We start from the raw sequence: 22,547 nt of genomic DNA on the forward strand, positions 1-22,547 counted from the left end.
CAAGCATCACCAGTTACTGCTGAAAGTTTTCACTGTGAGTCAGAAGTAAATCTGTTTCAGGAACTTCTCTTACTGGGGAGGTTACAATGATATTTTTAAGTACAGATTATCAGAATGATGGTAGCTACAGTTACAATTTGTATGGAAAGGACAGAAAGATGACAAAAATACAGCTTGGTAAAATCCCTAGAAAGGTAACTCAGAAACAACTGTAAAATCTTTAGTAAAAAGAGGAGGAGCAGAAAATTAGTTCTAACCACCTAAGTTTCATTATATATTGTATTCAATACCCAGATACCTTTAATCATAGGACAGGAAAGACAAAACTGTTGTCACTAGTATCTTCTGCACAGTGCTCTTTTCATGCCACAACATCTAAAATTAGTATCTTTTGCTTACATTTTTCAGTTAAGCTACATATCTACAATGTTACATCATTTAAAGGTACTAATTCATCCAACTTTGTAAGTTACTAAAAAGTTAATTACTAGGTTAGAAGTTTTTGAATTACTCAGTTCTAAACTTAAAAAAAATGATCCTGTAACTGAAGTTACAGCACTAGCCACAGACAGTAATGGCTTAAATCTCAAGTTTCATGAACAACCAACTCAGGTTTTTCCACCTTAGGTTGGTTACATTTCGTATCCCATATTTGAACTTCTGCTTTATCTGAAATTTTACAGCAAAATAAGTTTAACAGGCAAAACCAGGAGAAAACACACATGACATGTTCCGATGAAATGCTGAAAGAACTCAACAAACCTGTCTGCTGTCCTGGCTGTGCCAATGGTTGGTTTTGCTGCGTATTGTAATGGACAGAAACAGGTCGGTATTGTTGACTGGAGTGCGGATACTGATTGGGGGTACAATAACAAGCTGGCATCTAAAACCGAACAACAGATAAAGAGATTCACTACCTGCAAGCCTATAGAAGGCAGGCATCTAAATGCAAAACCAATCACATGATAAAAGACGCAAGACTTACTAAAAGGTGTGACTAACGTTGAACAGTTTAGCAATTAAAAATACTTATACTAGATAAATTCCCTCTTTAACAGTTGACTTCTGCTTTCACTGTAGAAGTGACAATTCCCAGTATCCATAAAGACAAATGTAGAAAACTATGCAGAACATAGTTTTATGCACTTTTATAACATAGAGTTTTAACAGTCAGACATAAAAAAACAGGAAAACCTCAGTGATTATTGCTCCTCAAGTAAATTGAAGTCTTTCATTTCAAAGCACATAAGCCAGAAAAAGGGCCCTCAACCCCAGAATAAATGCATACAGCTGCAATGTAACAGGGAGCCCCACACCATATGAAAAGCTCATTAATAAAAGAGCATGATCCATTTTTAAACACAGCTTTTGGGAGGATGGAAACGGGACCACTGTACCTGTGGCACAGCTTGCTGCATATATCCCTGCTGTGGGAGTACTTGCTGGTTGACAGGGTGGCTAGATGTTGAGTAGCCTGGAGCAGAAACCGGCTGGCCAGACGGTGGTGGAGGTGGAGCAGCTGCAATGATATAACCGGACTGCTGTGGGGGCTGGAGGACTACAGTGGACTGGAACATAGCAGTATGAGGTTCAGTTGGATCAGCAGGTGGCTGGCGGGCAAGACTCATATGGCTAAATTGTGATCCTAGGTTGTCTTGCTACAATAGGTAAAAAGAAAAGAGGAATTACATTCATAGATGTACGTTCAGGGAGGGGGAAGGGGGGAAAGCCAGTATCGCGGTAAGTTTCATATATGCATGTCTCAAATTACTGTGCAGCCGTAGCATCAGCCAAAGAACAACAGGAAAGAACAAGATGCAACACAGTCATACATCATCTTCAGGGTTGATAGCACAAGAGAACATCCACATTCAGAAACTTCATTCATTTTACTACTAATACTCAATTTCTGGATTACATTTGCTTCTACCCACTTATTATGAGAATGTAGATGTCAAAAATAAAAGTCAGGATTTATGTCACTAACATTTTCTGACTGGACTCCATGTGAAAACTAACCCCAGTTAAAATAGCAGAGGGCATTAGTACTGCTGAAGTAGTTTTTCTTTTCAGGAGTGTAAGTTAATGAGGCTCTAATCCTGAGTAACAAGGTACACTCCTCTAACTTGGTATTATACTGCACATAAGGATTAATTTTTTTAATAGCCTGAAATCAAGTAATTGCTCTAAGAAATGTATTCTAGTGGTTACCTACTATCTGTATTTTATTAACATCTGAAACTATGATAATGACTGCCCCAAGCACTGCAGGAGTCCTGTGAAATTTGAACCATCTATTACTATAGCCCCAAGCTCATTTTCTTTACAAGCAATTCAGCGTCAAATTATCAACATCCTGCTAATAGGAAGTGATCACTAGTATTGTAATGTTGCACTAAACAAGAAGATTTGATTCATACTTCAAAAGCGGACTCTCCAAACATGGAGAAACACCAAAGAACCCTTGATCCTCTCTTAGATCATCCTGAAGAAGAGAAGAGTTAATCAAGAGTAAGTGTAAGCTCTGTCTTTTACTGGTTAGCTACATTCACATTTTATGGTGAAATTTTATAGTTCCAGCAGTATCTGAACCCATCTCCTGAATGTGAAATGCTCCAAAATTATGATGATCCTGGAAGGAGTTTCATTCTCTGCTTTAACAGCCACATGCCTGACAATGATTGTGAAACACAGCAGATACACCTGAGTTAGCTGCTACTAACAGCAATTCAGTCATACGCTAAACTTGCACAGGAAGGTCACACTGCCTAATTAAACATTCCCATTTCATTGCTAAGAAAGTAAGACTTATACTGACTTCAGTCCACACATACTCAAACTCTAACATGAGAAATAACATTGCTAATAAAAAACCCACACCCTCCACAACATGCGATTCCTTTTAGAATTGTGTACCTGAAGATGCAGGCTATTGAATTCAGAGAAATATCTATCATTAGAAGACATTTCTGATTAATGTTGTAAGTAACAACAAAATAGAAACTCTGAATACATACTAAAATATCTATTGGATAACACTGTGGTGGGTTAACCTTGGCTGTCCCCTAGGTGCCCACCAAGTCCCTCTTCACTTCCCCATCATTAGCAATACAGAGGAGGAAAATAAGATGAAAAGCTCACAAGCCAAGAAAAGAACAGGGAGATTGATCACCAATTACCATCACAGCCAAACAGACCTGACTTGAGGAAGATTCATTTAATTTATTGCAAATTGATAAGAGAGCAGGATAGTGAGAAATCTAAAAAACAAAACCAGCTTTCCCCAGTCTCCCTGCTTCTTCCCAGGCTCAGCTTCACTCCCAACTCTTCTACCTCCTCCTCCGAGTGTCACAGGGGGATGGTGATTGTGATTAGTTCGTATCACTTCACCTCTGCTGCTCCTTCCATTCTCAAGAGTCTTCCCCTCCCACAGGAGATAAGTCTTCCACGGATTTCCCCAACATGAGTTCTTCCCACAGGCTATAGTTCTCCATGAACTGCTCCAGGGTGGGTCCCCCATGGGGTCACAAGTCCTGCGAAGAGCCTGCTCCAGTGTGGGCTTCCCATGGGGTCACAGCCTCCTTCGGGCATCCCCCTGCTTTGGGTCCTCCATGGGCTGCAGGTGGAGATCTGCTCCACAGTGGACCTCCATGGGCTACAGGGGACAACCTGCCTCACAGGCTGCAGGGGAATCTCTGCTCTGGTGCCTGAAGCACTTCCTCCCTTTCCTCTTTCTGACCTGGTTGTCTGCAGAGCTGTTTCTCATTCCTTTTTCTTCTCACAGCTGCTGCTCAGCATTTTTCACCTTTTCAGAAATACATTATCACTGGTGTCAATAGCTGACTCAGCTCTGGGCAGTGCAGGGTTTTGGAGCTGCCTGAAATTGGCTCTGTCTGACACAGGGGCATCTCCTGCTCTTTTCTTGCCCCTTCCCCTGTTCTACCAAAACCTTGCCACAGAAATGTATTCATTAGAGCATGAGAGCAGTCAGGGGAGTTGGAAAAGCCTCAACTTTTGACCTGGACTCTAGCTGAGATTCTGCCTTGGATGACTCTTCTCATTTACTAGGTTTCAGTTTCAATTTGTGTGGGTTTTTTTTCTGTTTTGGGTTTTAAACACTAAAGACAAAGATACTTAATTTCCAGCTTCTATTTATGAAACAAGGGATGCTAGTGAGGTAGGAGGGTTGAAAGTTCTGGCAAAGAGGTCAGAAAAAAGGTAACCTCAAAAAAAACCAGAACAGCCAACCCCTCAAAATGTATTAGTGTTCAGCAGAAGAAAGAGTAGACAAAGAAGCAACAAGAAAGGATGGAAAGAGGTTAGCCAGAGACATAAAAAGGTACTGACTGGCTAACAAAACAATAGTATTTGAAAGCTGCTCCTTTACCAAGGAAAATAATATATATCTAAATACAGAGATATATAGATACGGCCTTATTGGTATGACTTTCTGCTGAACTTGAAGTAAACACATTAAAAACCTCAGGAACTATTTTCCCCTTCTTGGTAACATTTCACTGTGATTGAAAAGGTAGCCAGTCATTACACTCATGTCACACACCATTACAAACAACCAAGCAAAGGTCAGCATCCACTTAAGATTAACCCATGCAAGGAGGAGATGATCAGAAGATGTAATACCACAGAATATTGCTGTGTAGAGGAGACTGGCAGGAGCGGGGGTGGATAAGAGACTGCTGAGTACTGAACAGGCTGGGAAGAAGGCTGCAGAGGCCGCATAGGCTGAAGAAAGAACAGGTTTATAAACATGGTTAACATCAGAGAAAGAGAAGGGAAAACAAAGTCGAAGTCTTTTGTAACAGAAAAAAGCAACTATGCTCCATTATGAGACAGGGAATGGATACATCTTTCTTTCTTTAAGCTCAAGACTGCATAAGGACTGAAGTAATTTTCAATATCCCAGTCTCCCAGCAGAAATAAATTTGCTTTTTGTATGTTATATTAACCATAAGCCAGCAAGTTGCTTCTATAAAACACTTACTTTTAGAGATTTTTTAAAAATTTATTTATAAAACTACACATGCATTCTTAAATACAAGTTGTTTCGAAGCCTCTAAATGGAAAATGAATTTACTACTAACCACAGATTAAAACATATTACTTTCACTTATTCAACAATACTATTTTCTCTAGACTGTGGTCATTTGAACATCAGAGAGGTATAATTGCTGATGATATTTCAGGCAGGTTCAACTCCAGTATCCACTGAGAAGAACAGTGTAGTATTAGTCTCCTATTTAATCATTTGCAAGAATCATGGAAGTAGTTGTGAAGAAAATTGCAAATACCACATATCCCACAAACTAGACAGGGAGAAGGAGCACAAATGAGCCTTTTTTCAAAACAGAGCATCTCTACTGTGGCATACACAGAAGATTAAGTCAGGGTTAAATGAATAAAGGTTTAGATGAAGTTCTATAAATAACTTTCATAGTTTAAGAACTATGAAAATTTGAGAACAATTTGAAAATACCACTGGAAACTATAACCAGTAGCTTGGTGCCTGAAATAGCAGCTGTGAAAAGAAGCAGAACCCTCCTTTTCCTCCCCATATGCACTCTTTGCTTTTCTTCTTCAAGGGCTGTGGTCACGTTTAATCTGGCTGATTCTGCTCAATTCCTCTTGTATAAAATAAGGATAAAATATATCCCGTATTTCAGCATGCAGTTTTGTGAGTAGAACAAGCCAAACCACAGTAGTGGTTTGGGGACACAAAGAAGTGTTCCCATTCCACCAGTCCCAAGCTACCTCTTTCATGCCATGACTACTGCTTGCGCAGTACAGCCCAGGAATTCACCTGGCTGAAAAACACCTTAAAACAACCACACAAAGTTTTAGGTTGGATTAACTCTCTTCCCAGACTGCTGACTACATTACTGTTAATGTCAGGATAGCCACACAGTCTGACTACTGATAAAGGCAGAACCTCTTTCCCACAGCAACCTAGGCATGGTATGTTCTTGATACCATTACACTTTCATACTAAAATACCTTCTACATTTTTAAGAAAAGACTGCCTCTACCACGTTCAGTTACTAGGTCTAGGGGGAAAATGTCTAGCTACCCATATCTGCATAGCTCTTACTTCTCAACATACACTTCAACAGAACAAATGTATTGATCCTATGTCATCAGACAGCAATGTGACAGTATCAGTCATCAATATAAGTATCATGTATTTGACATGTGCACCTGTGAGAGGATGTGATTTGCTGCTGGCTGTTGCTGAGGTGGTGCAGGAAGAGGCGGCTGTTGTGGAGGTCCAGGCACTTGGGTCCTAACAGGTTGTTGAGGCATAGGAGGATTGTACACAACTGGAGTGCCATCGGGATTCAGGAATGGCTGACCTGAAAAGGTGAAAGAGAACAAACACAACCAAATGACAGCCAGATGCAACATCTAAGTCTGAAGAAAACAAAACCAAATGTATTTACAAGGCAAAATAATAATAAATTTTGAAGATAAGTGATGTCAAACTGTTCTACGTGACAGATTCATGCCAAATTCCCACAACTACGTTTATAACAGCAATGACTAAACAAGCCTCATTTGACAAACTACAGGCAGTGAAAACCCAAAACATGTAAGGTGAACAAAGATAACCCAGTCTTTACTTTGTGAACACAGATAAATATTTGTTGTATCCTGCTTGTTTTGAAAACTCATTTTTAATTAAGTGGATTGAAAAGGGCAGGAGTAATAAAAGAAAATCCTACTAAAAGTACTACTGTAAGTGCCATTTAAAAGGCAATCAAATTAATCTCCTTTAATCAGTTTGAACACGAATCAGAACAGAGGAGAGCTCAAAGGCAAATCTTTTAGAACAGTATATACACATATATACATTTATATAAGCAGTAGCTGCAACAGTATTTCCCTAAATGCTAATGAGATTACTGTCAAAGGATTCTCATACCCTATTCATAGATGAATTGGCTTTCACCTTTCAAACTAAATAGTGTAGTATTAGTCTCCTATTTAATCATTTGCAATTTCAGTATTACAGCAGTGGGCTAATGAAAAAGAATTACAAAATAAACTACTTCAAAGTAAATTATAAACAAACAGTGATTTATTTTGGTGCCTGAGTTGGGAAAAACAAATCAAAGGAACAAGAAATTAGCTCACAAGGGCCTGTGTCTAGCTGCTTAATTACATGTGTCTGGCACTGGTTTATTTTGATACTTAAGCTCCAAATCTGATATAAATTTTTCTTTCTTCCGATACAAATATTTTCTTGTCTGAGATTCTTTCCAGAAAGGTATAAACTGAGACTAAAGCCTCTACACCCTTGCCAGGGTCCTCTTAAAGTAGTGCTCCTCCAGACTTCTTTACCTCATTACATTTAAATAAGACTGGCCAACATTAAAGTGCAAAGTTGCTGCAGAGAGGGCTGAGGCAATTAATGCAAGAGGTAGACAGGAAGCATGAACTGATCTGCAAAAGGAAGCTACACATATTATGCAGCTGGACTGCAGGCGATCAAGCTATATTCAATTTAGCTTAATGGATTTCTCTTTAATGCTCAAGAATTGGCAATGTTCACAAAAACAGGGAGTCAGACTTTCTTATTTCCTTCTACTGCTTTCTGGTAACCATGGGTTCTTAACTTGTTTCCTGTAGTGGCTGAATAAGAATTCTTTTCCTAATTATCACCTTCAACTACTGAGAACAACTCTGTTGACCTAAGCTCATGAGATCCTGTCAGAAATACTGAGAAACTAGTTATGTTTTTTGAACTGTGACTGTCATCTGGAACAATAAAGCCAGATGAACAGTTACAGAACATTATTATTTGATTACATTTTAAGTTAACTATTTATCTGAACCTAGATATTCCCGATGCTGGAAGTGTACTTTACCTTCTGCTAGACACTCCAGACTCTCATTAGACTTAACTGCAATATTCTGTTATGAAAGACTATTAATGAGCATTTAAAATACATTAAAAGATTGATAAAATGTAGTTAGAATCACAATTTGAAAATTAAGCTAATTTTAATTAATACGAAAGACAGTCAAGTCTGCAGTTCTGCTGCCTCTTCCGAGGGGGGTGCAAGTACAAGATGCTTTCAGATTAAAAACTTTCACAACCACATTTGTTTCTCTGCCCTTCCCTGTTGCTATGTGGAAGTCCCACCAATGTAACAGGGAAAATGACCAACAGTACAGGAGGAAGAAAGGGAAACTGATCACATGCAAAACATTGACAAGCACATAATTGAAATGAAGATGACTCAAATCCCACTACTTTTAAAATGGCAAAACTGTATCATGTTTTACATGAAATCACCTTCAAGCTGATGGTATCATTTCAGTGCTCGCAGCATCTGTTTTGCCATACAGTAACTGCAGATTTTAGCATAGTCATATTATGAAAAATGAGAGCGAACATTCTTCATATTTAATGTATAGTCTAGTGTATCCAAACACTAAACCTTTTTTTCTAGCAAAACTTGTTCACTAATGATCATATTTGTCTTCAGATGCTCAACACACAATGGAAAAATTCACATACAAGATGTACAACTATCATTATAACTAGAAAATTGAAATCAGTAGTGCTGTTGTCCAGCACCTAGATCTAAGATGGCAAATACATCCTCCTGCAAATCCAATGGCTATCTACAAAAATTAGAAGCTATATCTAGTCATTTGTTACCTGTTTTTTAGCAGGCCTGGCTTACACTGTTCCATTTATACAGTAAGTTATTTAAGAGAAACCTTAGGCACAATATCAATATGCAGAATCATTAATTTAAAAAACATATCAAATGCTGTACACAACAGCAATTAGTTTATATTAAGGAAAAGAGAACTTTATTTCAAAGTTAAACCTTTCAGTTATAGAAGAGAAATAATTTAATGACTCTTAATTTTAATAACCCCAATGAGAAAAATCTAGTTTAAAACATCACTTGCAATTATATTCAAACATAGTAAATCCCATCTACAGAATGATGGAAAAAATATCAAGAAGTATTTTCTTTTCCACAAGCAAACCAAATCTTTGCACTAAAATTAAAATATAATAATTTTCCACAGATAATGCATTACATAAAAGGTAAGTCAATATTTTCATTTCTCAACTTCTATAATAAAGTAAAAGTTTGTCCAGAGAATGCTAACTAGTTATTTAATCTGGACAAGTGGTTACACATCTCTCTGCATCTACATTGTGAAGTATCAATTTCCTACTACTTGGTAGTAATAACAGTACTGGCCAATTACACTAACAGTTTTGAACTGATAAGCAGAAGTTCAGAAATAGCATGGAATCTCACACTTACTTCTTTCACTTGTTTTAAATCAGTGTTATGAGCATAAAGACACAAGAGTATGTTGTGACGAAAAAAAAAACCCACACAGGATAATTGTGGGTCAATATTTCAAGTCAATATGAAGAATAATTTAGGCTCTCTCCCTCCCTGAAACTTTTATAGTAGCACTGGGAAAGACTCTTCCCTTTCCCAGAAAAACAGATGAAACAATTTAAGTTGTTCTGTGTTCTGGATAATAAATCACAGGATTTTCAGATTTTGTCCAAGTCACTTATTAAATTTTTAATTATAAGTTAAACTCTAGTAGAGAGAAATCAAGTGAGTTTACTTATTCCTTTGATCCTAGAGAGTCATGCTTTCTTTCAAATTAAGTGCACTGAACAAACACAACCACAGAAAAGAGGAAAAAAAGAAAGGACAACACTGACATTCAGTCTTATGTAAACACTCGTGCATTTGTCTCCAAGATCTCAATTGAAACAAAAACATCCACAAGCATGTACCAACCTGTTTGAGGGTTGATCAGAATACTGCCAGGCGGTATGCCTGCCGCTTCCAAGGGAAGCAAAAAGAAGCTAGTGCTAGTAGGTGCCACTTGCCCGCTTATGCCACCATCAAAGGAAAGAGAGTTACTAGTGCTGACAGTTGGATAGACGGCAGGCGTGCCATGAGAAGGCTGGCTTAGAGCTGGCACTGGAAGAGGCTGCTGGGTGTGAGAAAGAGAACCCGTGGATGACCCTACACTACTAGAAGACTCTGAACCTAGGAAAGGAGTAATGAGAAATTGTTTTTACCTAGAGACAGAAACATCACACTCACTTAAAATATATACTTGTAAATGCTTACCCTTAAAGCTCAGCATTAAGTACATCATTAAACAGTGGCCTTTTCACTGAACTCCCCCTTCACCTCCCCTGGAATACCATTACAAGACTCCTTCTGTGAACCAAGGGTCAGTTCAGCACTGCTTTGCACTGTAGTGAGGCTTTCGTATTTAGCTCAGATTTTCTGGACAGAAAACACATGCCTGTACATATGCACATGCTGATGTTCAGTCCATCCACAATTCATTTAGGTGTTTGGTCAATTATTTCAAAATGGTGCATGCACAGTTATCAACTGGATAAACTGAAGTGATGAACACACACCACGTAACTGCTGCATAGGTGGCCGCTGTGGGGTAATGCAGATGCCATGGGTCCAGGGTCCCTTCAGACACACTAGCTAAAGTCACATGCTCTGTAGACACAGAGAGCGCGCAAACAATGACCATTTCCTTTTTACTATGAGATATCAGAGATCTTCTCTGACTCACATGCTGGACCAACTGCAATATATTAACAAAGCCCAAACTACTTTCTTTTCCTCCTTTGACAATTTTTAGACTGAAATCAAGAATACAGCCAAAAAAAGTCATGGTAACTGGTAGCGTGAACTTAGGCTTATGCAACAATTAAAAATTCAGAAGGAGTATGAAATAGCTGATTGAAAGCAATAAGCATTTTATACATATGAATGCTATAAACACTGCAAGGCAGTGCAGAACCAGACCCTGAGCTTTCTGAAAGCCAGTGCATGCAGCTAAAAGCAATATTCCAAAAGTCCAGTAGGGATAGGTCCATAGAATTGCACTGTTCCTAGATTACTGTATACCTAGCATCTCTAAGCATACAGTTTATCATTCTTTTTATTAAGTCTGTGCTATGATACTTGTGGTACTTGGAAACAGAACATAGCTGTTTAAGGACTCTTCATTAACAGACTCTTTACAATCTAGAAGAGAAAGCAAGACTCAAAAAGGGCTGCAACAAAATTTATCTACTCTCTGAAGCAGCTCTGCAGCCCTTGATAAAGATTTCTAATTGTAACTCATTTAGTTCTGTATATGAACAGGTAGTACAGCTTGAAGCATTTGCTGATGCTATTAATTTTTTTTGCTGCTAGACAAAGCAAAATACAAAGGTATTAATTGTAAACTGGGCACAGATACCACATCCCAGCTCTGAAAAACAATCTTCACCTGACCAGGGCTAATTTGATTTGTTTACAAGTGTATCCACTTCCAGATTATGTAGAGAAATGAGGCTGAAGCCATAATTAAAGCCAGTTGCATCTTGCATCAAAATGAACAAACAAAACCAACCTCAACATGCAAAATCACCACAACCTGTAAGTGCAGTGAAGAAACCACCAAGGACAGGCATTCTGAACTCTGAATGTTAAGTCTCAGAATGCCAAAATAAAGTTTCCAGTGGAATTTTAAGAATACAACTTAGAAAACAAAGATTTCTAAGAATGTACTTACTATTTAGACTATTCTCAGGTTGCAGTTTCCTTTCAAGCTATGCCAAATAGTATTACTACATTGCTAAATGAAATAAGTCAATATGATGGCACAATTCTACAGCATATGCAGAAGTATCTTGGAATGTATTTTTTTAAAATACAAGTATACAAAGGATAAACAAAATTTATAACTGGTTTACTGCATTAAGACATACAAGTGTGGTGACAGACATATAAGGTAGTGTTGGTTTAAGGGAAAGCAAAAAGTGTTAACATATCCTTATCAGAAACAAGTTTTATAAAGAAGATCACAGCCAAGCATTAACACAGGCAAGCAGTAATATTCTGCTTTTTTACAGTTCTACTCCAAGTTCTGAAGCAGTGCATCTGTAACCCACCCATGTATTTACAAGCCTCAAAATTCTCCATAACGAGGATTATCTATTAGATCAAACTGCACTGGCATTTAGAATACAAATATTTACTAAATTTCATATTTTTAGAGATTTTGATTTGACATTAATTACAAGTAAACACACTTTTGAAACCCAGACTCTTACATTTTTCCCCAGCATTTCCAAATCTTAAACAGTACACTTTGATCACTGATCTGATTTTTCAGCAATCTAAAAATCAAGATTTTTAGCCATATTCATTTCAATTTAAACAGTGGCACTGAAACACAATAAATAAAACCATAAATTGACAGGCTTTAAAGCTGTTTTTTCCTAGCTAGCAGGATAGCAGCACACTGTTTCCTAAGACTGCACAATGCAGCTTTGCCACACTAAAACCAAAGAACTGAGCTGTAATTTTTTTATTTTGTATACAGTACTTATATTAAGGTTTTCATATCCTTTGTATGAGCTGAAATGCATTTAGCTTAAAGCCATCTATAATGTACTTCACAATTCTTCCAAAGACAGAAGATTTCATTTAGTTTATTACCTGAATGTTAGGCCTCCGAGGCAGTTATCCCCTACGGAGCTAGGTCTGCAGTCATTCTATGTATGCAGCCCCCACTAAATTCAGAGGGAGTTGTATGCATGGAGCACCTATGAGACTGAGGCCTCTACATATGTACACATCTGCAATACACATCGAGTATCAAACCGTCAGGTACTTCACTGCTATGTAACTATTTGTACAGATTTTATTATACCTGTCTTAGACAGCCTGCCTGTGCTTTTGCTGCTTCCAGAGCTATCTCCTCTTGTCAGAACTGATATCCCACTGAAGCTGCTGGCTTTCGTTACAGCTGGCTTCAGATTGCGGATGGAGCTATCAGAGTCGGTGCTGCTCCAGGGACGGGGTTCACAATACTTCAGATCATTCTCAGTACTGCTTTGATGGCTGTTGGCTGATCTCCCTGATGTTTCCTTATTGATTCTGTAAGTTATAAACTAAACTTTTAGCACAAGCATCAATTGCAAAATAAGGGAAAACAAAAAAAAAAAAAGAAAAAAAAAAGAAAGGTGAAATGCATGCAGAATACTTTGGAATTTATTTTTTTTTTTAAAGAAAGCATCAAATACCTAAGTATCTGTCGTCTTTGTTGTGTACTATTAGTTTCTTCCTCCTGGATTCTGTTGACATTTTAATAAGATAGCTTAATATTTATTAAGAAAATAGGAAAACAAAACAGAATTAAACTGCAAATTTTCTTACCTTTTATCAGTGAAATAATTCTCTTGGGAACACAGGGACTGAGGGGCAAAGAAGTGTAGAAATTAATATGAATGGCATCTAGAACCCCTACTACATCGCAGTAACAAAACATGCTGCAATACAGAGTCTTCTGTATTAGACACGGACTTTTACAGCATCCTCTTTATATTAAGCCGCCTGAAAACTTAAACCTCTTTAGTGGATAACTTCCATGTTATAGGGAAAAAAAGGCAATATAAAAAGGCCCATCTGCAGGAAATAAAAAGTTGGCATTAGAATAGTTACAGTGCTGATTATTGTGTTTATATCAGTATTTTACTGAAGTCACAATTCTTCCATTTGGCCTTCACTGCCTTATGTCACTTCCAACTGATGTGTGACTTCATGTGCCTGTTAACACCACCTGAGTTGCCTTGGCTTTTGCTTGAAACGTGAAGAAGATGATGGTCCTGGCTACTGTACTGAATTCTTTGGGTACAAGTACACATATGCTAAAAAGCAGACAGAATATACCATCAAAAAGGCTAATATTAAATTCAATTATGTTGTCCTTGACTGCGACATCTAACATTTGGTATGAAGCTTCTAAGGGTACAATATCTGGCAAATGAGTATGCAAAAGGAAAAGGTAATTTTGTATCCAAAGTCCATTGTTTTTGTTCCTAACTACAGTGAACATGAAAAGGTTTTTGGAATGTAACTGCATACAGCAAATTAGCCTCTCTGAGCTCATTACTCTTTCTTCAGAACAAGAATCTCGCTTTGGATGCGCAAGAGCTTCAGATAAATGTCAAAAATAAAAGTGGATTATTAGAAGTAATACTTATTTTTAAGATATCTTTTCCATTTCGCTCAATATGATTAAAAATAACCAGTACTTGTGATCGAATTATATTTTACAATGTTGTCCTTGCTAAGTCCAGACAAGAGAGACTAGGCTTCCAGAATCCTGACTGAAATTTCACATATGGGAACTCAAATCATTTTACTGTGACCAGTCATAAGATGCGTTGGATATAGACACAAGTGAGAAAAAAACCCTATTATTTTGGGTTTTGGTTTTTTTTGTGCATTGTGGGTTGTTGTTTTTTTTTTGTTGGTGTTGTTTGTTTCCTGGAAAGAAGTATTTTTTAACAAAAACCACATATGTGTGTGTGTGTGAAGTAGTGACAGAAAACACTAGAAGATTTTCTTTGATACATACATCTTGTGCAAATATTCTTTCTCTAGCCCTCTGATATTCTTCTTCACGTTCTTCTATGGATTTACTTCTTCTGTCATCTTTTAATCGTATTCTCATCTAAATTAAGTGATACAGTGTCAACTTCTACAGAAAAATAGTATAAACACAGTCAAATACAGCAAGTGGAAGGGAATAATCCACATGTATTTTACCTGGTTGTCATCTTTGTCTAAACTAGAGTTATCCCTTTTAAGGATGTACCGCTTCTGGAAATCATCGCTCTTCTCATCTTTTATATGCTCACAAAACTTTTGGTCAGGTCTGTGAAAAATGGTTAGAAAGAAAAGACTTATGGTTTTGTCAATACACTATGCACAGTGGAACAAACTGAAATATACCCAAGATTAATGTTAACTATACTTAATATTCTAAGTGAAGGGATAGATTTGGTTGTCCAGGCGATGGGAACGGCATCAAACTGTAAGAAGATGTATGTCCCTGACAAGTCCTGTTCCTGAGGTGTAACAAACCTGCTTTTAAAATCTCTTCCTCCTTCAAAGCTTTTGCTTCAATTTCCAATTAAGGTGGCAAGCAAACCACATGCCCTGGGGGAACCAGAAGTGTTCTCAAATCCAGACTGGTGCCATGCAATGGATATTGGACATGCATGGAAATGAAGATAGGTGTTTTCTGCTACAGCTGTAATACCTCAGAATTCATTTCAAGGGAAAACAGAAGATAGAGGAGAAAGCATTGAAACTTGCAAACTTATATACAGAATTAAGTAGAAATAAGCAAGAGAAGAAGAACAGTATAATGCAGGCACAAGATCACAGTAAGAGGATGAAGCAACAGATTTTATATGTTTGGATATTTTATCTACTCTGTCAAAGAAAATGAGGTATTTTGCAAACTCTTGTTATTACAAATAGATACCAAGTGCCTAGACAATAAGACTACTACTATTGAAATAGAAGCTCTCAGACAAGCAGGAAATATTTCTCCAATAAAAAACAAACCATATATATATTCTGTTTCTTTATTCATTACCCAGGACATGTGTATAGAGTCAGGAGAACTTTTTCTATACAACAGCCAACCCTAACTATTAGTTACTGGATGCCCAAACATAATTAGCAGGCATTTCAGAGAACCTTTAGACTGTCTTACCTCTTTCTTTTAAAGGTCCCTGAATTTACTGCCCTGCAATCACCAACTTCCCACTCCACTGAGACGTCCCAGTATGCACTGGGTTGCTGATGTCAGTAACATCACTGATTGGCGATGGAGCCGGGAATCTGCCTATGAGGAAAAGGTAAGTTTGGTTTTATTCAACATGGAGCAGATCTCCAAGGTTTTCTTTCCAAATTCTTATTTTATATCCAAAGCGATTTAAAATAAGAATACTGAAAACATTAAGAATCTTAATGTCTGCAGGTTAGATGAAATGCCTGCTAATTAGTAACTACACCTATTGGGGGCTTCCAGAGGCCACAGGCTATTTAAATACAGCTGAGGAAAAAAAAAAGATATATATATAAAGGACATAAAAATTAAGAAATCATCTTTTAATAGTTCTTAAAGTACTTCCACACTTGAAGTGCTAGACTGAAGCTTCAGTCTAGAGATGCTGGTAGAGGCATTGAAATGTATGGCTTTATAAATCAATTTAGACAGAGAATGCATAGCCAAAGCAAAAACACATACACGAATATGTCAGTTATTTAACAAATGTTTAGATTCTATATATTTTACTAGAAACTTCCAGGGAGAAAACTGTTCACTTTGCTAAAACTTCAGTGTGGCACAGTATTTCAGTTTTACTGATTCTGTAAGTACGGTGGGTAATAAGATTTTTTTTTCCCAAAGCTATGGAGAATGTACATCAGAACTGGGATAAGGATGCAGGCACTGTAAGCTCTTGTTTTCAGGAGATCAGATCATAGACTACTTAAAAAACCTAAACATCCCACAACAAAAATGTGTCAGACAAAGGTTTTAAGCTAAAATTAGAAACTAGGTGGCATAAACATACCAATGCATTAGTCCTTTGTTTTTCTGAGAAAGAATGAGAAGATAGAGCAAGTGCAGAGGACAGAGAGAACAGCTGGGTCCTACGAATGAAAAGGTCAACTACACATGGGTTTTGGACTTGCTGTGACCCCAGTGACACTTTTTTTGTAATACGGATTTGCCTAGTGGTTTCTCCAAGAATTCTCCAGCCCTCTATGCCATGACTTGTTATCCTGGTTGACACTTCAACTAATGGTATGTCTTGTCTTCCCTGCTACCTTAATTTGTTAAGCCATGTGAAAACCATAAGCAACATTATTCCAACAAAAGACTTCAATGTCTGAATTTTCCAAGTAAATTCTTACAGTACAAAAACTGAAGTCGTGCAAGTCTGTTCCCCTCCTTTCACCAAATCGGAAATAACTGTTTTAAGTTAAGGGTTCGTTCTGCTTTCCATATGAAACAAAGAATGTACTTTGTAAGCTTTACTGGTATAAATCTTTAAACAAATAAATAGTTGATATAAATCTGTACTTCACAGAAACAAAACTAGCAATGAGTCTCTGAGAAAAGCAACAAAAATTCTTAATTTACAGATAACATCCTTTCTTACCCCCCCCCCCCCCAGTTTAAACATGGAACAGATGACGTTACATAACACTGGAATATGAAAAGTAGAGCTCCTTCAACTCCCTTTCCTTGATGCATGGTTTTCCATGAGCAGGTAAGACCTCTGCTGCTACAGATGCAGCAGCATTGCAGAATGTATCTTAGAGGTTAAATCTAAGCATCAGACAGTTTTTTCAAGACTTTTACACTTACATTCTCGTATTGGTAGTTTTATTTACTATGACTGACTTTCCACTCTGGTCCACATTGTGCTCTAATCCAAAGTAAGCAGCTACCCTGTGCAACAGCATTCTATGGTAAGATGTCATTGGGGGAAACTTTTTTCTTGGAACTCTGGAAGAAAGGAGTAAGAGCTTTATGAAATAAACAGGAATACTCTTGAATTATTTTTCCTATCAAAATACAGTACTTACTCATTATTACCAATGAAATCTAAAATTTCCTGTTCTAATTTCAGTAGCGTCATTCTGTCCCTGAAAATAAAAAACACAGCAACGCACATGAGACACTCCAGTAACCACAGCTGTATTCATCTTAAGAATACACAGATAAGGTCTATAATCAAGGGATGATGGTAGATGTGAATAGAACCATCAAATGCAATATTTTTAGGGGTATTAATTTTTCACTAAGCTATACTGTACTGAACTCATGTAGTGAAACATGCTGTTCTCAGAATACAAAAATCCTCCAAGGGAATCTCTGCCCAGTAGGCTCAAAAGAACATTGAGAAGAAAGACTCAAGAAGAAGAAAAAGGAGTGACAAGGTTGGTTCTTTTTGGTTATCATGGGTAGTAAGAGCCCTGAACTAGCCCTTGGATTGTGAAGCATATAGTGGAATAACTGAAACAGAGTAAGACAGTACTGATAACAGGAGGCACTACTATGACATTTACTACAACATACCCACAATCAAGTGCTTAAAAGCTGGCACACATTGCAACGTGATGAAGTGATAGAAATGAACACGAGTCTTAGAAATGTTTATGCCGGTTCCAACAAGTCATTAACATGCAAAGAAATTAACTGCTGCAGAGTTTATAAGCTTCCCAATTAGTGTGATGAAAGCCCACTGCAGCCCTTCACCTACAGTTCCTTATTTTCACTGGGATGCTTTATGACTTCAAACAAGAACACAAGAGCCGAGCAGAGATCTGTGCTTTTACTCTACAGGACAAAATCATGTTGGTCCCTTATTACAGATCATTTTACATTTTTTGCCAATAAAACATAATCACAATCACACTGGAAATTATAACATTAATGAATAACAAGTAGAAGTGGGATAGCTTTTGTGACAGAAGCACAATTCTACTGAGTTAACTTCTTGCCTTGTATATAATAGCCATGGATTTAGTATGAAATCCCATTGAAAGAAAAAACCAAATGAGTGAGCCAGCAACATCAACACAACAGAACTACGTTAACTCTGCTGCTAACAAATGACGGGCTTGAATTAGGTCAGATTTGGTTTCTGATGTGAAGATGTATATCTTTAACTACGGTTATGTGGTACAGCCTAAAAAGAAAACCCCCTTTGTCTATAAATTCAGTGCAAGGCAGATTAAAGTCAGAGAAGGCAGTCTTTATTATTTGCCTATTCAACATTAAAAGCACTTAAACCATTTCAGTGTCCTGAACCTCTGTTCAGGTAACACACAGATTACAGTAGACTGGTGTTTCAGAGAGCCTGCGCAACATCCTAAACAACTGACATGTAGGGGTAAACATTCTGGGGGGTGGGGAGGGAACAAGACAAAACCCCTCAGGCAACAAAAAGAAAGAAAACCAGAAAGTTGACATAACTAACGCTTACCTGGGATTGTTTTTTAACGTATTTACTAAAAATTCATGAAGATCTATACCAGTGGAATCTGTATACTCTTGGCTGGAATCTAAGGGTGAGGGGGACAAGAGCAAAATTACAATTTGAGAAAACACATTTTTTTCCAATTATTGGTGACCATACTATTTATGGATCAACATTATATAACTATTAGGCAAACTATTCCCAAAATTAAACAACTAGCTTCCAGGGACAAGGCAAAAAAGAAAAAACAAAACAGAAAACCCAGTAGCACTCCTCCATCCCCTAATTCAAGTGTAATACAGAAGCAAAAGCTTCAATAACATTGCCAATCTATTAACAAATTGCTATATTTTGAAGCAGTATATCACCTTGAGTCATCCGATGTTCATCAACATTCCAAGTTTCCTCAATATCCTACATTGCACTGCTGTATATACTTCTGCAGACCAGCAGCTGATCTACAGGACTGCTGGATATTGCCCAAAGAAATACTGTAATTCAGAATGTAACAATTTAACTTTCACAATGGTATTTTGTATTACTAAAAATCCTTTTCTGTTGGGCATTGTTTTCACAACATAATGTGTAGATGTTTCCAGAAAGAAGTCTCGCAACCTTCTGCTTCCTTTCTGGTTTCAGTGAAACAAAGTATTCAAAGTTACATTCAGTTCTTTGAAATCTGTCACCGAAAGAAATTATTTAACACCAAATCCTTCCTTACACGAGCACCTTTCAGAGTTTCAGGTCTTAGAGTTCAGAGCTACAGACATTTTAACAGTATTTTTGGAACTAAATTTCTTCCAAGAAAGAAGGTTACTTATCTGTTAACCTAGTCTTAGATTAGTCACAGCTTAAACTAGCTCCTTGGAGTTCCAGGTCTTTTTGTGGTCAGTGGAGAGAGCAGTCACTGCAACTTAGCTTCTCTTAGCAATGAGGGGACTGCTGAACAAGTTAGGGTAAGATTCAGTGGAGACAGAATCTATGCAGGCATTTTCACGAGAAGCAACAGTGCTGGCAAAGCAGCCTCTTGATGTAGCAGGAAACTGGGCAACCAAAGTGTGCAGTCTTCAAAAAGGAGATCTTAACTTTTTTTCAGGAGAAAATCAAGTTCACCTGAGGACAGGGAATCTCTAGCTCCCTAAAGAAGAATGATAGTGGCTTCCTTTATCTGCAAAGCTTCTTAGGCTATCAATTCTGCCCATGTATTATCCTGAGAGCATAAATGAAACCAAGCAAGTTTGAGAGCATTCATGGTTTGGGACTACTTTTGCTTTTGAGGGGAAGAGGCATAGTGTGGTGGAAAGGGTATGCCTGGTAAAACATTTTTAAGACTGAATAATTATTTTCCTAATTTGCAAGTCAGCAATAATTTAGTTCTAATTTCTAGTAGAATAATGCTTAAATTCCACCATACGCTATTTTTGCACATCCTTCACTAGAAAGTAATTAACCTCCAGAAGAGATAATTGGGTGAATTTAGAACAGTTACCTCTACCTTGGGCATTTTATCCCTTTGCTCTCAACTCATTACCTAACATGTTGGGTGCTTTTTTAGGGAGCTGGGGTAGGAGTAGTGGGGTTTTTTTCCTCTTCATTTTAGAAGGTGGGCATGTATTTTAAAGGTTTCTCACACTAGCTCTGAAAGAACACCCTATTTCTTTAAGGCATCATTTTAAAGACTGAGAGTTATAAATGCAATTAAGTTCTCAGTCCCAGCGCTTTTTATTTCACAAATACCTGGCTGCCAGCTGGGACAAGATACACAGTGTTACCTGTCTCTACAAGAATTTTAGCTTTAAAGATGTTTCCTACACATGGTTGATCTGTTTATCTAAACATACTGGATCCTTTATTTAAAGCAACAGCTGTGCAATGATTTGCCAACCTAAATCATAAAGTCTTCTACCTTTAGGAGACATTAGGTAACATGGACAGAGACAGGTGAACGTCATTAATTGCATACTTCTATTTTGTTAAAAAAAGAATCAGCATAGAATAGATCTTCAATCCAGAATGCAGGAATATTAAGGTGAAAAACATAACATTTGTCATTTCTACTTATGTGTTCACCATTTCTCCAAAATTTTATATAAAAGCAATCAAAATAATAAAAAAATAATTCTAGATACTATCAGAAGAAAAATAAACGTAAAGTGCAAAGGCAGTTGCCATTCTCAAGTCTCACAATTTTGTAACAAAGTCTAGGAATAAAATCTTAAGTTCTACTGACTAGTAAAGTCAGTTTTCCAAAGAACATTTGGACCCAACTGAGGCAACACAATAGTTTTTATGCTGCTCTGCATAGCTACACAGGTGAGAAAGCAAAAGTATTTGCTGGAGTACATGTTTGATGAAGCCCTGAAAACACTGTATTCTCTGGGATCAGTTCCTTCTCCAGCTCAAAACTCTCTGATCTATTTGCTGCATTTGCTAAAAGAAAAAGCAGCATTTATGCAATGATGACCTGGAAGCAAACTGTATTTTCTTTAAATATTCTTTATCTACATGGTACATGTAAAAGCACAATGACAGATAGCAAACCTCTTGATAACATTTTTCTGGACAGTTTATCACTGGATTTTTCCTTTTCTGTTTCATCTTTTGCAGGTTTTTCTTCTTTTTCAAAAGACTGTGACAACTGGATCTGAATTTTCTCCTGTCAAAAGTAAAAATCAGTCATCATGGGAATTATTTCACGCAATACCTGCAAGGGAACTGTTTTCTACTTTATTACCTGCAAAATAAAGTAACACAGAAAATAACTACCTTTATTTTCTTTCTGATCCCACATGTACTGTATGTGACCATAAAATTGAATTAACCAGTAAATCAAAAACTATAGAGAAAGCAGAGAAAGTATGATACACATTTCACACTTTACACACATTTCTAGGTCCTGAATGCTAGTTGAAAATTAATCCAAAGCATCTTATTCAACACATATGAAAATATTCCAGGTTTTCAGATGTATAAATTTTATACAGCTTCTAAATTTTAAGTATTTTATCATCCACGATGCTTTTTCCCCCCATTCTTCATAGTTCTTGACTATGAAAGTATTTTTCAAGTTTCAAATTGGTTTATATCAAGAAAAAAAAAAGTTTCACTCTAAGACAAACCAGCATTCCCAGATCCACAAAACAGGGAAATATTTACAGTACTATGTATCAAGGCAGGATCTGCAAACCTTACTGTCATCAAGGCTTAGATTCCTAACTTCCTGTGTATTTTAACAGAGTAGCTTCATGTGTAATCATCTCAAAATCTATGTTTTCATACAAGTAAATAAACTACAATAAAACCTCTTTCCCAAAGAAAGCAAAAAGAACTTCCCTTTGAAATTACAGCAATATAGTAGTCCCTTGAAGAACAGAAGACTGTAATTTGTCTATCATACTTCTACTCTAACAAAATTGTCAGTGATGGTCTAACGTATTTCCAACAGCAAAACCACAGAAGAACGGGGGCTGAAAATGGAGACACCATGTGTCTGAAGGACTCCAAGCAGAGGAGTGGCAAAGTCCTGTGAGAGTGAGACTCCCCCATTACTTTTAGCTTTAACTCCCTCAAATACCAGCTTTGCTCCCCCAAATGCCAACTGACTTGATGCTGTAACCCTCCCACCTCCAGAACATCTGATCCTTCCTAACCCCAA

The 22,547-nt window shown here is 37.3% G+C and overlaps 1 protein-coding gene across 13 annotated transcripts in view; it reads right to left on the reverse strand.

Moving 5' to 3' along the window:
- R3HDM1 (R3H domain containing 1) overlaps positions 1 to 22,547 on the reverse strand; it is a 92,554-nt gene that overhangs the window by 15,989 nt on the left and 54,018 nt on the right. For 4 of the 13 annotated variants that reach the window (XM_062605763.1, XM_062605778.1, XM_062605833.1 and 1 more), the window contains 14 exons: positions 21,434 to 21,548; positions 18,899 to 18,977; positions 17,496 to 17,555; positions 17,275 to 17,415; positions 14,652 to 14,760; positions 14,461 to 14,556; positions 13,257 to 13,294; positions 13,124 to 13,174; positions 12,751 to 12,977; positions 9,810 to 10,064; positions 6,214 to 6,368; positions 4,642 to 4,743; positions 1,398 to 1,658; positions 763 to 883 (listed from right to left, as the gene is read on the reverse strand). In XM_062605763.1, coding sequence (XP_062461747.1) covers positions 763 to 883; positions 1,398 to 1,658; positions 4,642 to 4,743; positions 6,214 to 6,368; positions 9,810 to 10,064; positions 12,751 to 12,977; positions 13,124 to 13,174; positions 13,257 to 13,294; positions 14,461 to 14,556; positions 14,652 to 14,760; positions 17,275 to 17,415; positions 17,496 to 17,555; positions 18,899 to 18,977; positions 21,434 to 21,548 — 1,810 coding nt within the window. The remainder of the gene's footprint in view (positions 1 to 762; positions 884 to 1,397; positions 1,659 to 4,641; positions 4,744 to 6,213; positions 6,369 to 9,809; positions 10,065 to 12,750; positions 12,978 to 13,123; positions 13,175 to 13,256; positions 13,295 to 14,460; positions 14,557 to 14,651; positions 14,761 to 17,274; positions 17,416 to 17,495; positions 17,556 to 18,898; positions 18,978 to 21,433; positions 21,549 to 22,547) is intronic. The other 9 variants (XM_062605767.1, XM_062605840.1, XM_062605809.1 and 6 more) reach the window with 7 other exon arrangements.

Source organism: Pezoporus occidentalis, unplaced genomic scaffold (genome assembly GCF_034315485.1).
Source record: "Pezoporus occidentalis ecotype Australia unplaced genomic scaffold, CSIRO_AGI_Poc_V1 ctg12, whole genome shotgun sequence".
Taxonomy (NCBI): Eukaryota; Metazoa; Chordata; class Aves; order Psittaciformes; family Psittacidae; genus Pezoporus; species Pezoporus occidentalis.